The 16,863-nt window shown below is 37.1% G+C and overlaps 1 protein-coding gene across 4 annotated transcripts in view; it reads left to right on the top strand.

Moving 5' to 3' along the window:
- DACH2 (dachshund family transcription factor 2) overlaps positions 1–16,863 on the top strand; it is a 310,897-nt gene that overhangs the window by 242,025 nt on the left and 52,009 nt on the right. For all 4 annotated transcript variants that reach the window (XM_055727704.1, XM_055727702.1, XM_055727701.1 and 1 more), the window contains exons 6-7: positions 10,894–11,029; positions 12,968–13,048. In XM_055727704.1, the coding sequence (XP_055583679.1) occupies positions 10,894–11,029; positions 12,968–13,048 (217 nt within the window). The remainder of the gene's footprint in view (positions 1–10,893; positions 11,030–12,967; positions 13,049–16,863) is intronic.

Genomic DNA, 16,863 nt, shown 5'->3' with positions numbered 1-16,863 from the left:
AAAGGAAAGGTTTTATCAATCTAACTTCTGTGTGTGTTTGCACCCACGTGCACATTTCTGTTGACAAAACAAAATTTTGACAGCTTTGAAAGGTAGTTATTTTAGTCTATTTGTCTTTATTTTTAAATAGATGAATCTGTAGAGCTATCTGTTCTGGAAAGTACATGTCTTTTTTTTATATATTTATGCTCATTTACATTCACATATCCCCATCATTCTGGAATCCCAAAGTTCTAAGTTACTTTGTTCTAATAATTTGCACTGATTTAATGAACTTGATCTCTCATGTTTTTATTGTAAAACATCTTAATTATAAAATACCATAACTTTATCATTGAGAAAGTTGCTGTTGTCAATATTACAGACTAGCTGTGCAAACAGATTAGTTAGGATTGCCTTGTACTTTCTATTGTCACAGCCTGCCACTGCAGGAATTTCTGTTTCTACATCAAGCAGGGGAAGAAACTAGTAGTTCACATCCACATGTTTATGTTTCATACTTTTATTTACTGATATCAATGTACTTTCAGGGAATAAAGCAAATCTCTTTGGTCATGTTACAATAGCATAATATATTACATGTCTCTGTTGCTGGGGTTCTGGAGGTCTTCGTTTTCCTTCTGATCTTCGTCCTGGCCCTGAGCATCTCCAAAATTGCCTCAGTTTGTTTTTCTTCTTCACTGACAGTCCACTTCCAAATTAGGCCAAACGTTGTTCTTAATACTTTGAATATTTTTTTTTTAATATTTTGTGTTCTTGGATTCTGGGAGGCTGATAAAATTCGGGGGGTGGGCGTTCCCCAGTTAGAGACTATTTAGGATTAAGATCTATGAAAACTTCTCCTTATTAGTTAGTGTGTCAGCACAGTTTTTGACTGGGTGGGGGAAACATGCGATCTCTGATGTCCAACTATCCATTAGTTAATGCAAGTCACTGAATTGTTAGAAATTAATTGAGGTTACATTCATTTCACTTCATAACCTTTTCTTTAACTGTTCAGAGACCTCTTGAGAAAACTGTAACTTAAATACAGCAGTGGAATATTTGTAGCAGCAAGTAGACTGCGTAAACTTTGTTTATATATTAATTGCTGTCAGTATGTCAAAATGCAGATTAAATATGTATTTGTAAACAATGCTAGCTCTTCATAATATAAACTACGCTTTTTGCAAGCAGTTAGGTTTAAGGATGCTCTTTAGCAGGCCCTTGCTGATGCTAGTTACTCATTTACAGCTATTTTTTCCCCAACACCTGGACTAGAGTATACACAATCTCTCCACAGCAACAGTAGGTCTCACCAGCACTCTAGTGGGAGTTACTTCCTCTACGTGATGTAGAGGAAAATACACCAGTAGCTAATGTGACAGAGGTAAAGTGTGCATCCATTGCTGTGTTACTCTCACCTGTCAAGTGATGCTGCATCTTTCTCTCATTTGTTCCGAGTGCTGAAACTGTAGATGAATTTTATTACAGTGAGGCTCCTTTTTGTCCTTTCCTTCCCTTATGTACAATCATCTAGCTCTGAATGACGATGAATTAAGATGAAATCCTTCTACAAAAAAACATGTAAAATAAAAGCAATGCTGCAGTTGTTATCTGTCAGCAGTATTGCTTTTATTATTTAATAAGTACAAAAAATGAGCAGTTTTAGATAGGCTGCAATTCCAGCATCATCGCTGCTTAAAATGGGAGAAACGAATCAAACGTATTGAGTACGTATCTGTTTCCGTGCTCTGACTAAAATACCACTTGGCCTGTTTTCTATAGGTGTGAGAATCAGCTGCTTTATAAAGGTTTTGAATGAAGTCATTATGCTTTTTATATCACGTTTGCCATTTAGAAGTAAGCTGTTCTACCAAGATATGCATGATCAGCAAAGTTAACATTTAGTGCTCCAGAAAGAAATGTCATAACTATGAAACTTGATTTCTTCCTGACAGGAACACTATAAATTAGGCAGGCACAATGGCCAGGCTCACAAAACCTTCTTAGCTGTCTATAATATGATCTGATGTGATTATAGCAGCACCCGCTAGCAGTACTATAGCTACGGTTCTGACAGTACCCCTGTAATAAATCCAGTCTTTCAGGGATTTACTGCACATCTGAAAGAGCTTGCTGCGTTTCAAACTTGGCTCAAATGGTTCTGAAGAATCTGTATAATTGAGGATCTTATATGGCAAAACCAAAATTTGACAGAGCACTGACTTCACCACCCTCTCTCTTCTTGTATCTACTTTCCCGTTTGTTCTTTTTTTCCAGAGCTATTCTTCAGCTGGATGAGCTCTGCAGCCCAGCTGCTGACCTAGGTGTAGGATGCTTTGCCAGCCTGGTCTTGAGGACCAGTCTGGGGTCAAACTTAGCCTGAAGTACACTTGAGCCATGGTTTAGGCTAGCAACAGTAGTGAATAAGTGTAGTAGCTTACAGTCATCCAGCAGTTTTGTTCCTGAAACTCAGAAAGGGCTACTCAGCAACGGTATTTTCAGGTCTTCAGAGGTGATGTTTGGATGGGCTCTCTGTACAAAAGAGAAAGGATTTTTCACTGAGGTTCATAGAACAACCCAACTCCAGAGAGCAGTAACTACGTAACGTTAAGATTTTTGGTTTACGGTGGACCTGTAATGAACGACTAATTATGTAACAAATGACTATAACTGTTAATATGCATTGACAACATATTATACAGTTTATCATAAAGGGGCTGCTAAGATGTATGCTGAGAACACAGATTTAGGAGAATGCTGAAAACACACCTAAATCTTAACAGATCTTTTAAATTCAGTTGGGTCCAAAGGAGTTGAGATGTGACAGCACATAACATGGATGGCAAATACATGAAGAGGTGTCACAGGAAAAATGGGAACAGCTCTTCCATTCACTGACAGTACTTTTGAGCCTCGGAATCAGACCGTGCCCATATAACCACTCTCTATCCATAGTGGAATGAGGTCTCAAGCTGTGGATCCTCAAGCTACGTACAGTAAAGGCCCCAGGAGCGTTACGGTAGTGTCATGAAGCCTAAAGTCTCAGTTTATACAGGTTAAGCTGAAGGGGCTTGTATGAATAAAAAGATATTTTAGCTTACACAACTTCAGCCAAAAAGCAGGGAGGGCACAGGGAGAGGTTTGGGATAAGGACGTATAAGGACGGCTGGCAAGAGGCAAGTTTCTGGAGCTGTGACTATGTAAATCTGTGTGTATTCACTGAAAGGCCACTTTCCCAGATGACCTTTGAAACAGGTTAGTGGGAGATACAGTGGTTAGGGTGGGCTTGAAACTGGGGGAACCAAATCCGGAAAAGGGGCCTTAAGCTGCTCCTGTTTGTGTTAGATATCAAAAGAGTACTGAGAGTGAAGAGGCAGAAATTTGTCCCAGAGATTTGAGAGGCTCTTCTACTCTTTTCTCCCAGGTTTTCCTTGGTTCTTGTTCTATTCACCCCACATATTTTGCACTTCCCTTGCTCCTCTTGCTCATGTCTCACCCTTCCTCCTCCCATCTCTCCTCCTCCTCGTTCTCTCTCCCTTTCCTTCTGGCTCTCTTAACAGCCTCTTCTGAGCCGCTGAGAGATGTGCTTCTCCTGAGTAGGAGTATTTCTGCAAATTGGTTTCCTGCTGTCCATTTTTCTTTTGTCATCATTCCCTTACACTTGCTGTATTCGTACTTTTCTCTTACCCTTTCTGCTGTTATCCTGGTCCCAACTAGGAATAAATGGTGCATTTGTTGAATGCAGCTAGAAGACGCAGATAAAAAAAAGTTTAAATGTAATTGAAATGCTTTGTTAAAAAAACATCAAAAGAAAGCATTTTTATTTTTTATTTGAAATCACATTTCTTTCAGAATTTCACCCCAATGTACTTCAGAAACAAATCAACCCCCACCCTGTCCTCCCCCCAGCGTGCGCGCGTGCGCACACACACACATACCCCCCCAAAAAAGACATTTTAGGTGAAATTCAATGTTGTGTTTTGGTAGGGAAACTGAAATCTTGTACTTCACATCAACCCTACACAATTTCCATCTGAGTATTTTGGTCTACTGATAAACAGAACAAAGCACTATTTATACAGTGTGATCTAGACATGCAGTAGAGATTTTTGAGTCTCCTTTTGTTTGTGTTCTGTTCTTCTCCTGATTTTGTGAAATTGTTAAAGCGTTTGTAAAGGATGTATATGACATGATTTTAAATTCCCTAAAGAGAATACAGATGGGCTGTGTAATTATTGCTGAGAGGTGCTATTTTCTGTGTGCTGTACAACTCACATTCATAATATTTACCTGACAGCCAGGAAAATGTGGAGATCTCAGAATACTCTGAAACAATTCAATATAAAAATATTTCTCATTACAGAATTTATAACATATTTAACTTCATATCTCTCTGTGCATTCAGTTCATTCTGAATTGCTTTCAGTGTATTACAACATTTATAAAATAAAACTTCCATAAAATTTGTTATTTTTCTCCTTATTAGATTCATTCTGTCCTGTTCCATAGCATGTTCATTGCTGGCAGCTTCTTGCTGAAATGGGTACCAGATTATGTTAGGGGAGTGACATGTGAGACATAGTAGTAAATTTGCTTCTTAGAGGGCTAATTTTTCTGGCTCTGTCTGTAGCAAACAAGGAGTGAGTGTGCAGGTTTGTATCTTTTTATTCACTGATACAAGGAAACTACTGTGTTGGGAGGTGTTCAGGTCCCTACAAATTGTATGAAATATCCTTCTCATTTCTCCTCCTTTTAAGGGAGGCATATCCCTCTCCCTGCAATGCCAAGAATGAGTTACTTCTTAACACCAAGACACCTAGTTGCTAGGCTAAAGAATAAGTGATGAATACTTATTTTAAACTTGCAAGTAGAAAAAAATATGGTAGGAATCATCTCTTTTGCAGAGCTTGCAAGGAAATATTGTTAGGCCAAGCACATACTAGCTTTTAGTTCTGGCTCAGGTCTTTTTAATATTGGCTTAGTCATTTGCATTTGTATTTAATAACTAATATAGCTATAACATAGATTAGATACATCATTATCATCATTAGTCCTGAGAGTGCCTTTCTTTCATTCAGTAGCAGCACTGGGTGAAACAATTCATAGGAGCAGTGCAAGTAGAAAGTTTTCACTGCAAAATTCTTTCCAATTTTAGTCAATATGATGCTTTCAGATTCAAAGTGAAATGTAAAGGTAAAATCTTAATATACAAGTGAAGGTTGCCATAGTTTTCACAGTGACTGCTAATTTAAGAAATGGTAAAGAAGGAAGCTCTTGTTTGGCTGTTTACCAATACCATCTGATGAGCTGCGCTTTTCTGTTTGGCTGAGCAGCTGGCAATTAATGAATTGATAGGAAGTAGTCACAAGGTAATGGAATTACCAAGTGAACATCTGGTATTAAAAATCAGTAAACGTAGAAGAGGTTTTATGATTTCTTAAATTTGGTGGGAAGATAACTGCCAGTTGACTACAACTGAAATAACTATATATGCACAGTGATAAAAAATGCTTTTTAAATGGCAAAGTACGTATTTTAAGTGAATGACTTCCCGATACACTGCAAAAGATGAATGGGATCCAGCTGGCTTTCAGACATACAGATCCTATCTTAGTTTTTAGACCAGCTGTTTACCTTCCTCATCTCCAGTTCTTACAGGAATTGGAGATACTATAGGTAGGTCAGAAGACCAACAAGTCACCCATGCTTTTTGTGTGTGCCCGTTTCCAGACTGAGCTGATTCAAAATATAAACCTTACCACTGTCCTCTTGCTCAGAATGGTAACTCTAACCATCATATTTCTTGTTGGCCACTGTCTGACATCATTTCAGGTGTAACGCAGCTCATGCTTGCTGTGTCAGAATGATTCTTTTTCTTTGAAAAGCCTAAATAGCAATTACATATTGTTTTTCTCAATAATGCATTAGTTAAGGACTGTAAATTTTAGAACACTATTAAAAATGTTGTTGTTATTAGAATTCAAATAGTATCAACTAAGGTCAATTGGAAAGATATGTGTGTCGTCTTATTAACCAAAAAAAAAAAAAGAGTTAGCAATTCAGTTCTTTCCTAACTGAAATTGTGTTAACTTTTCTTATTCTTCTCTTTTATTGATGATGGAATTCACCCAGGGAGATATGAGCAGTGATATCACAGGCACGAAGCTGTGGTAGTTTTGGCTAGCAGGTGAGGACGTCTGCAGCCAGTCTGCTGGCTGACTGCTCCTGGCTTCACAGACCCCTCCAGAGAAATGAGACTCAGCTTTCTAGATATTTCTTTTTTTAATGTGTAGTCCATTTTGAGAATAGTGATTTGGCAATCACTATTGGGATATCACTATACTGGGAGATCGAGTTCTGGCACAATAATCATTCTAGTGGGGAACTAGTGTGCAAATTAATGTTGGAGAATTTATTCTGCCGGAGCCTGTGGAACTCTGTTTTTCCAACATGGTCCTCAACTCTGAATCTTTCTTACAATGGTTGAAAACTCAAAGACAGCAGAATCCCCATTTTTCCTTCCTTTCCATTTCATTAGCGAGGTCTGGTGAATTCCAGCTCTTCCGCCGCTGTAGAGCCCTGTAGAGTACAGAAGTAGCACCTCAGTTAAATATGAAATATGAAGATAAATGTCTGAATAAAATATCCGGGACTCAGAAAAACTTCCAAAACCTGCTTGTCAGCAGTGAAATGCCATTAAATCCTCTAGGAACTCATTAATAGATTAACATTTGGAAGAGTAATTACAGCTACATTGGAACTAGGAATAAGAAAAAATAAAGGGAAATCCAGCAACATCATTTCTCTAAAGTCTTGACACAAAATGAAGATCAATACTATAAAAAAATCAGAGGTTAGGAATTAAAGTCAAAATGATTATGTCAAAAATAGGTAAGCTGTTCATATATATTTCAGATAAAAGTAGTGTGGATACAACTGTTACGTAGTGTTTCATATTATTTGTGTGGAATACTGCCTCACAGGGAATAGAAAAAGGATACTGAGGTGAAATCAAGGATGTATCTGGAAATTGGGTGAGTTGATGACTTCAGTGCCGTTAACGTAAATCACAACTAAAATTAACAATGTCAAGCTTTGTAGCTACATTTTCTGAGCCACAGCAAGACACCAATCTTTAGTAAGACAAATATATTGCCCTTCAAAAGGATTAAATACTGCAAAAGTCTTTTTTGAGAATTTATGTTACAGCTCTGTAAAGGAAAGAGAAAAGGTAAGATAAAGTAGGTACTATAGTTGGATAAATAGGTGAGATCTTGAGGAATGTTTTCATTTTTCATAAAATTCTCCCAATCTGTAATTTTAAAATATATAATTCATTACATCATAACCTGGAATATGAATCTTGCAAATTTACAAATAAGAAGAAGTACAAATGGAGAAAACATGACTTCATTTAGAAATGCTTCTCTCTTACTGTGAGTATACCCACTGTAGAACCAGGCTGCACAGCAGTGTGCTGGTGGGAACCGAGCTGTTTTCAAAAGGCAAAAAAATGAATTATATGAAAAGTAACAAGGTTGTAAATACATAGATGACAAATAAAATGAAGTCATCAATGTGTAAAAAAATGTTAAGGATTTAGACTTGCGATTTTCCTATTTAAATGCCCTCATTGGTTTGTTACAAATAATGTTAACCCTGTGTTTGGAAAATGGTGAGGACATTATCACTTGTGTTCTCATTTGTAATGAAAAAGATTAACTTGCTGTGAAATTTTAACTAGGCTGAGACACAACAGTAGCTACCTAATGAACCAGAGCACATTGCTGTTAAGTAGCTAAATAGATGCATACTGATTACAGGACTGAAAAATGGATCTGTTTACTTGCAAAAAAAAGAGTCTGATCATAGTGTTAGTTATTATAGTAGGGGAAATTCAGCATCACATTTCCACACAAACATTTAGAAATAGACAATTTCTCAATCCATATGCAGTCTTACATGATGGTACTCTATCCTCATTTGTTGTATGTATCATACAGAGAAAATGTCAGCTTGTAGGGAAAACTGTATCTTCCCAGTACATGTAAATTTTTGTAACTGGTAACATGTTAGATGACATAATCAACTGATTCTCTTAGAAAGTGATTCACTGTGTGATTAAGAGTGACATTATTATTTGACACTTTTATTTCTGCCTGAAGATTTCAAGCCAAGACCCTGAGTTTGAAGGCAAATTACTTGAAGCAGAGATTGTTTTATAGCAAGAGACAATGGGGAATGCAGTTACCAGAAGGAGCTCGAATACTTTGCTTTTCCAAATCATCAGCTTTTGAATTACTCAAATAACTCCCATTTAAGATGACATATATGGTTGTTTGTGTGATATCTAAGTGTTAATTCATAGTCATATTTGTTCATAGGGGTTTTTTTGCAGAACAGTTGGCATGTCCTCTCCTTGGCTATTCATTTTCATGGTTGCAATAGACAATGAAATTTACTTAAACTATGTACTCTTCTGTAAAACTAATCATTTCAAAGTGATATCTTAATTGTAAATTGAGTACTCTTTGTGGTAAAAAGAGAGGAAATAGTGCCAAAGAGGACTGTTAAAATTGATATCCAGGAAAATAAAACTACAGTCAGAGTTGTAGCCTGTTAGCAGTAACCTATTTGGAAGCTATTATTTACACAAAGGTAAAAGATATATAGTATTTAAGAGCTTAGGATTGCATGTATGTGATTCATCATTTATTTAGGAGAATACTTTTTGGGGTAAGAATGTGACTTTTAAGAGCAACTTGATAAGCAGCCCCTCCAGAGAGTAAGTCTTGATTCTTTTACTTTCCCACTCATCTCAGCAACCTATAAAACCGCTCTTCTGGAGGCCGAGAGGAAAACAGGAGATTTTTAAGATCAGTGACTTTGACTGTTTTCCCCCAGAATTTGAAAACTTGTTTGTTTAAAACCATTCAGCTTTCAAAATTTTAGGAACTTGTGACTCAACAGAATAATTTTGTATCTAGTAAAACTTCAGAAACATTTTTAATTAGCATTAAAAAATACTGCAGTTAGAAGTCTTCCTTTAAGATTTATTCATTATTGTATGTTCATTAAATAACAGATAATCAGTCAAAACAGACCCATTGAGGATTAGCAGCTATGTAATAGATACACATCTGTTACATGATTTTGAGGCTCAGTTGTTATTTAATGTACAATAACTATCCTGTTAACAACACATTCAGTGCTACATTTTCAGCTGGTGTGATTGGAATAGGCAAAAGCTGCCCCTTGCTATTAGGAGGATCCTATCTCACATTCCCTTTGCATCAATCTCAAATGCATCTGTAAATATGAAGACGAGTGTGGTTTAGAGAGATGGTTTTAATGGGTAACAGAATATTCTTAAAATGTCGATCTTGCTGCCAGTGTTATTAATGAATTGCCTCAATAGTTTATGAGCAGAAGCTATTGTGCTAGCTATTTATAATGGAAAAACTATTAGAATATACCATTCTCTTCCTAAAGTTGTATTATTGATTTAGGATACTGTCTAGCAAAAGCTGCATAAAAAGTTTGGATGCTATTGAGTTTATTTTCAAAAGCGCATGGTAAATTGCCATGAAGTGGCCAGATTGGATGCTTTTAATGAAAAATCTTTGAGAATACATTAGAAAGGCAGAAAAAATGCAAAGTTCCTTGGAGACAGCTTCCTCGGATTACACCGTAATTGTGTTTTTTTTAATGAGGTGGGGGCACAAGGATCTCCCTTTTTAAGAAAAGAAAGTAATATTTCAGTTCTGAGTTTCCAGGGGAACAGATGATTGCTAGAGATAAGGGTAACTCCAAAGATGCAGTTTCTGGAATTCTGTAAATTCAAGCATCTCCTCATTAGTGTCTCTCCCTTGGAACTACACCGTCAAGGACTTGTAACAGGATTTAAAATATAAAAGGGACTTTAAGATAAGAATATCTAGAGTATCTGAGGCCATGATCTGTCCCTTACAAGAGTCTCATTTTTTCTTGGTCCTGGGAATGAGAATGAAGGGTACTGGGATTTTTAATTAATTCAGAAAAATTATGTATGTGGAAGGACTGGGTTGGAGGGGATGTCAGGTGGTCATATAATCTCTTGCCTTCCTCAAGACAGGTTGAATTACTTCTTACATCGTGCTTGTCTAACGTGTTGCTAAAGATTTTTACTAACAAGAATTCCATGTCATCTTCAGGCAATCTGCGATTATGCATACAGAGAACTGCAGAATTCCAATTTGCTAATTTTTTATAATTTCTTACTCTTTTTCTTCTCCTTACCTAAAATGCTATGTATATTTAAATTAAAGGCTAATATCGAAGTTTCATGTGCAGCTGTACACATAAGAATTTGCAACCATTCTTCCTTTAGTTAGCCAGTGGTGCTTTTCATGCAAAAGCAAAGTTTGTACCAGTGCCACAGCTTTTAAAATTTGTCTGGGCAGTACCCTGAGAAGATATTGATGTAATTTATGCAGGTGCACATTCTACCGAGTTTACAAATCTGACTGCATTTAGTGACAGTTCAGTCCAAATTGGAACAGCTCTGAAATGTGATACATGTATGTCAACTTTACTGTCTGTAGATTAAAAGTAGTTTGTGGAAAGAACAGGGATGAACTTTCTTTACGTTCCTGTGTGTGAAAAAATTAGAAATGAAAAAGTTATTAAAAAAAAAAAAAAAAGGTGGCCAATGCTATGTCAAGACACAAGGGATGAAAAGCTGTGCCCCAGTACATTGCGTGCAGAAGGCTGTACTCTGGGTGTAGGGGATTATACTGCTCTTCCACAGTCTGTGTGTCTCAGAAAGGCCATTTGTTAACGCTGCTTTAGCCAACCTCATGTTTTCCTTGAACTTCAGTGAAGTTTGTGAATCAAATTGCACAGACCTTGTTTTTTTTCTGTTTCAAGGAAAGGATTCAAGACAGCCCTTCTCCAGCTCCGTCCCTAGAAGACAGTCAGCGGCCCGGGAGCCATGCTTCCTCCCATCAGAGCAGCAGCGTGTCCAGCTCACCATCCCAGTTGGACAACACACCAGACAGAATTGGTTAGTGCTCTGCAGCCTGACACCTCCTCACAGTTACTGACCTTTAGAATTCTAGAAGTTTGTTGAGGCAAATATTTCTTTGCTGGGAAACTCAGGAAAGCACTCACTTGCTAAAAATACCCAGAAAGTTCATCACTGTCGTTGGTTTTATTAGGTTCATCACTATGCAGAGCCCAGCCCTTCAGATTCATTCTGTGCCAGCATCCACCCACGCACAGAAGGTACCACCCCTTCTCTGGTACAACCAGCTTGTCTTGGATGCTGGAGTAAGAAGGTGCCTCTGAAGGCACCTGGAATTGAAAAATGCCAGATACCTTTTTCTTTGTATGTATGTCAGGAAAGTCACAGGTTATATGATGGCTTCTCCATTCCAAAAACCTCCTCATGCCCACACATTGCCTCATCACCACGAGGCTGAGGGCTTTGAGATTTTTTTGTCTCTTCACCACAGCTTTCACAGCCTGTACATTATCGATCTTGTGTTTAAAATGCTAATTCTGTCTAGAGGAAGTTCAGATCCTATTCTTGGTGCTTCCAAGAGGGATCTAGGGCAAGTCAATTAACATCTTTTCACATCGGTGTATGTCAACACTGTTGTCTTCGCAGTGACTGAAGCCCAGGCAGGCATTACTGAGCTAGATTTAAATTATGGAACCAATGCAGTCCGTGTTAGTCAGTGTAGACTTCACTCCCACCAAATAACTGCTCAGCTGCTCGCTGGGATTTTGCAGTTTTGACTCTGGTCCGTGCAGCAGCATTGTGGCACCACACAGCACAGCAGGCTTTACACAAACTAGTCCGCAGACCCTGAACCACATTGCATAAACATATGCACAGACAGGGCAGAGCCTAGAAAGTAGATTCCCCTCAGCTTTTTCATATGTAAAATAGGGCTAGAAATACACAGGGCAAGAAATGTAACTTGCTATCACAACGGTGAAAAAGGGACTTGTGTTCTCACTGAAGCTTCTGAAAGTACTGTCGCTTGCTCTATTAGTAATAGCTGTAAGCTATATAATATAAGCTTGTAATATAAGCGATCTAATAAGTATCACACACTGCAAGCCTCTGGGCACTAGAAATGGTGCTGAAAGTTTTTTAAAGAAGGCTAGGTTTTATTCATGTTGAACCAAACATTTCTCTATGTTGAAGTCTGATGCTTGCTGTTGTAGAGATACATACATATACTTTGTATCCATATATATTTATATTTTAATTTTGCGATTTAAAAAAAAACCAACCAAAACTTCCCCTATAATATAGTAATGAACCTTTAACAAGTGTCTTCACTGGAATAACTTTAAATTATGTAATTGGTTAATTGCAGACAAGGAAATGTTTTAATCAAATAAGAACAAAGAAAATGGGCATCCTGAAAAATGAAATCCAGAAATCCTGAAAAACAGGCGTAATAAACTTAACACTGATTTTGCAGGTGTTAAGTAAAGGATTTGTTTCAGCACTACAGTGTATTGTTTTTTTGCTGTCATGTATGAATTTGGGTTACTCTTTGTCAATTTGTATTTTTTATTAAGCTTTCTGCTTTATAGATAATTACTAATACTTAAATCCTTAAATGTATTTTTCCCCAAAATGATGTCTGGGAAGTACTTTTCTAATTAGTTAATTTGAACATTTCATAAGAAATCACGTTCATCTCAGTAGTAATTTGGGTTCTATCTTGGTATCTTTTTTAATCAACTTGCGCAAATTTGCTTGTGCTGCATATTTTACTTGGCTCTGAGTGTTGAATTGGGACAGTGAAATGGTTGATGATGGACAATAAAAATAGTCAATTGCTTTAGAACCTATATAGTATGAATAAATGTTAAAATACCAAAATATTGACAAAGAGGAAATATAATGTAATGTTTTCCTCTCTTCGGACATTTTTTTACTGATCGTGTTACATTGCTCTGCACTCTTGATTTTTTTTAGCTATGCTGACCAACAGCAGGGAAGGAGAACTCATTGATCAAGAAACTGGGACCAGCCTAAAAAAAATACAAAAGGAGAAAGGTAAAACTACAGACTGTTTTCCATCTCAGGCATTTAATTACACGTATTAGGTATTTAATTCCTTTTTCTAGTATTCTGCATAGCAGTGGCATTATATTATGAATTTAAGAGAGCTAAGTGCCTAATTGTGATGAGTAATGTATCCAGTGAATTTACATGACATTCTTCTTAGGAAGTGTAAACAATCAGATCTTTGCTTCTCGCTGTTTATATAGTATGGTGCTAGTATTTTGCTGGTCTTTTGGCTCAATTATTTATGAAGTTCCTAGCAAATATTTGATTAGTCACATGGTATTGTTTCTTTGCCTCCAGGGGATGTGTGTGCAGACCAATGCTGGTACGTAGGTGAGGGAAATAAGCCATTTTTTGTATCTAATAATATTATATTACCTCACAAGAGAGAGGTAGCAAGGCAGAAGTGATGTCTGGCCTGTAATGCCTGGCCTGTAGGCAGGGAGGTGCCTCCTCTGCTCACTTCTCCCTGCAGTGGCTGGTGGGTACCGGAGAAAGCGAATACGCTGGGGTGTGCAGGTTCACCGGGGGTGTTTTCGTGGCATCCCTGGCTGCACATTGAAGAAGAAGAAAGAGCAGAAGCCTTTTTGTTTCCTTGCAAATAGAATAAAAAATAAATCATATTGATAGGTGAGAGGTTTATTCTGGCAGCACATACAGAAAGCACCATATAATATGCGTGCCTGGAAAAAAAGAAGATGGGATATAGTTAAAGAAATAAAAGAAGATGGGATATAGTTAAAGAAATAAAAGAAAACTTAAGGTAAGTGAATACTGGAAAAGTACCACAAAGGCATTTACTGAAGGAGATGTTAAGGTTTCAGAGTGAAAAAGATGTGAAGGAAAAGGGAAGTGACCAAAAGAGGAGACAATGTAAGCTAAATGTACTTACAAGTCTACTGCAAATACGAATGTTTTATCATAAATGAAAACACAAACTGGTGTATATTATGATTGAGGTCATTTTAATGCATTTTCTGAGAAGACTAAAAAGACAGGTAGAGACAATGTTATGAGCTACTCAAAAGAGAATTTGGAGGCTCAATGTGCCCTGTGGTTCCAGAGTTAAATAAAATTATTTGAGCAGATTCATGATTTTGTATGATCGGCTCTATTCCTTAGATATCTGTGACTGATCCAGTCATAGGTAGGAAGAGCCTGAAACTTCCTCCTTATATTTTCTAGACTTGTACTCCACTCTCTCTCTTCTTGGAAGCAGAAGAAGCTGTTTTCTATTCACTGGTTCTCTAGGCATTTAAGCACTTCCCTCATGAACCCCCAAAGAGCCCTTTTGTGCCATTCTGAGATAATTTTCTGTCTGGATCATCATGCTTAAGTCCTTCTCTCTTGACTGCTGTTGGCATTTATGGACCAACACCAGAGGCTCAACAGTTATCAATCATTCCTTCATGCCTAAGATTAAAAAAATATATTTCTGTAGTAATTGCACAGGTATTTAATCTAAAGCTGAAAGTGTGGTTGATTTTCTTTTTTTTTTTAACTGTGCATGGTTTCTTGCCACATGTTTAGTCATATTTCAGCAAACTAACTCAATATCCTGTGGGGCTCAAAGATGCAAATCATGTCGTTATTGTTAGTAGCAGTCCTTGTCACTCAGGGTGGATGAAGGAAAGTACAGTTTAAAAATCAGAGAAGACAATGCAGAAATCCCAAAAAGTGTGACAATAATTTATACCCAACCACCTGTGAACTCAATTCCCAGGCTCCTACTATCATTGAACATTCCTTGTAACACATAGAAAATCACAAAGATCTGATGCTAAAATATTGTGTTCCATAATTCACCTTGAGATTAAAGTTCTATAGGTTTATTCATTTCCTGGTGTACAAGTTTGTGTGGTATTATCTTTCTTTAATTGATTTTTAGTGGGAAATAGTTCTTTATGCATGTTTACTTCTGTGTGCACTGAGGGGATTTTTTTTAGGATGAACTTGGTGCTTATATATTCACCTGCATCAGAAAAAGGTGCTTCAAAGTCACGAGACGTTTTAAATTATGATTTTAAAATAGAATACAGTTTCTGTTTCTCTGTTTGGTCTGCACAGGCTGTTTTTCTCTGAAAACATGAGAATGAGAAATTACTTCTTTTTGTCAAGTGAAGATGTAATTTCCAAGTAATTCCACAGTTCCAGAACCAAAACCTTTCTATGCCATTATAGTGGGACAAATGCTGAAATTTTAAAGTCACCAACACTGTATATCTGACAATTCCAAGGTGATTTTGCATTTGGCGGTGTGGCAGACCTCTGCTACAAGCACCCAGCAGCTGAGGGAGCGCCACTGTCTGTAGGAGAGAGCCACTACCCTGCTCCTGAAAATGCCCAGCCTGTGCGCTGCGCCCTTCTGCCACCCTGTGCAAGGGTGCTGGCTCCTCCTCAATGATTTGTCTCACTCCTGTGTCGATTCTTTGTTCCTGATACTACTGTTATTCTCTGGCAGATAAATATTTTGGTCTCTGGTGCACCTCAGATATGTTGAACGTTTTTCATAGATGTGGACAGTCACTGAAGAGTGTGATCTGTGCTGGGTTGCTCAGCAAAAAATATACGTGTAATTTCTATACAGAATGAGCTTTGTTTTTCAAAACCTGCCATTACTTTTACTAAGGCAGAAAATATATTTACCATGGAAAATATTTTCAAAGTTATTAAGAAAGAATGTAGTTAAAATAAAAGTATCAACATTTATTAAGTATGACAAGTAAGCGGTTTATACAACCGTGGCAAACATATGTTTTCACATCTGTTTTGAGTAATATCATCATGATTTTAAAAATGATTTATAGCTCTGCAGGCCATAAAATGCCAGCTTTGCTGTAAGTTGGAAGTTTTCAAACAACAAAGAAATTATTGAGGGTAGATATTGAAGAAGTTTTTGTGTATTACACCTTGATAAAACTTTACAAATCTGAGCACTCTGTAACAATTAAGAGAGCAACAATTGAATATTAAGTAACTAAAGTTTAGCAGTAGTGCTACTTATGTGAAATCTTAGCATAAAACCCCATAAAAAATATTGTAATTATTGTAGGCAAATGCAATGATATCCCTCAGGATACAGTTTTTGTTTTCCATGTCCCATTTTAAGTGATCTCAGCACCAGACAAAAATGTGCCACTTTGTTCTCGTCAAAGTAATTTCAAGGTAATTAGGGCTGAAAAGAATATGGCTTAATAGTTGGGTTTTTTTTTTTTAAAAAAAAGACCGTAAATATGAGATTGTTCCAATTATGTTGAGCTGTTCACATATGTTGGTGGGGCAGAATTTACGGAATGAGTGGCTGTCTCAGAGCAGAGGGGTTAGAGTCCGGTTACAGACCATACCTTTAAGCTTTTTGAAGGAGAAGTGCCATTAAATCTCAATTACTCCACATCCTTTCATCATCTTTTTAGGAAGTATGGTTAGGCTTAACATTAGAGGACAACAAAGTCAAACATCTTTATAAGTTCGCAGTTTTTGGTTTTTTTGTAGTACGAAATAATTATTATATTTTTGTTAAATGTCTTTAACCATTATGGCACACAAGCATTTCGCCGTGTCAGGGTGTGAGTGAAAACCACATGAAGAGTAATCTGCTTTGTTTTGAAATTGCTAGTGAAAGGAAACAGAAAATCCCTCAGAGGACATAGCCCCAGATCTTTACAGAAACTTAAACACAAAGTCTTCCTGACTATACTTACTTGCTGTGTCGTCTTATCTGCACAGTTGCTCACAGAAGCTAGATTTTTAATGAATCTCCTTCAGTATATATCCTGGAAAAAATCTCTTTTGTATGAGAAGGG

Source organism: Falco cherrug, chromosome 15, assembly GCF_023634085.1.
Source record: "Falco cherrug isolate bFalChe1 chromosome 15, bFalChe1.pri, whole genome shotgun sequence".
NCBI classification, from domain to species: domain Eukaryota; kingdom Metazoa; phylum Chordata; class Aves; order Falconiformes; family Falconidae; genus Falco; species Falco cherrug.
This window is presented reverse-complemented; position numbering and strand designations above follow the sequence as displayed.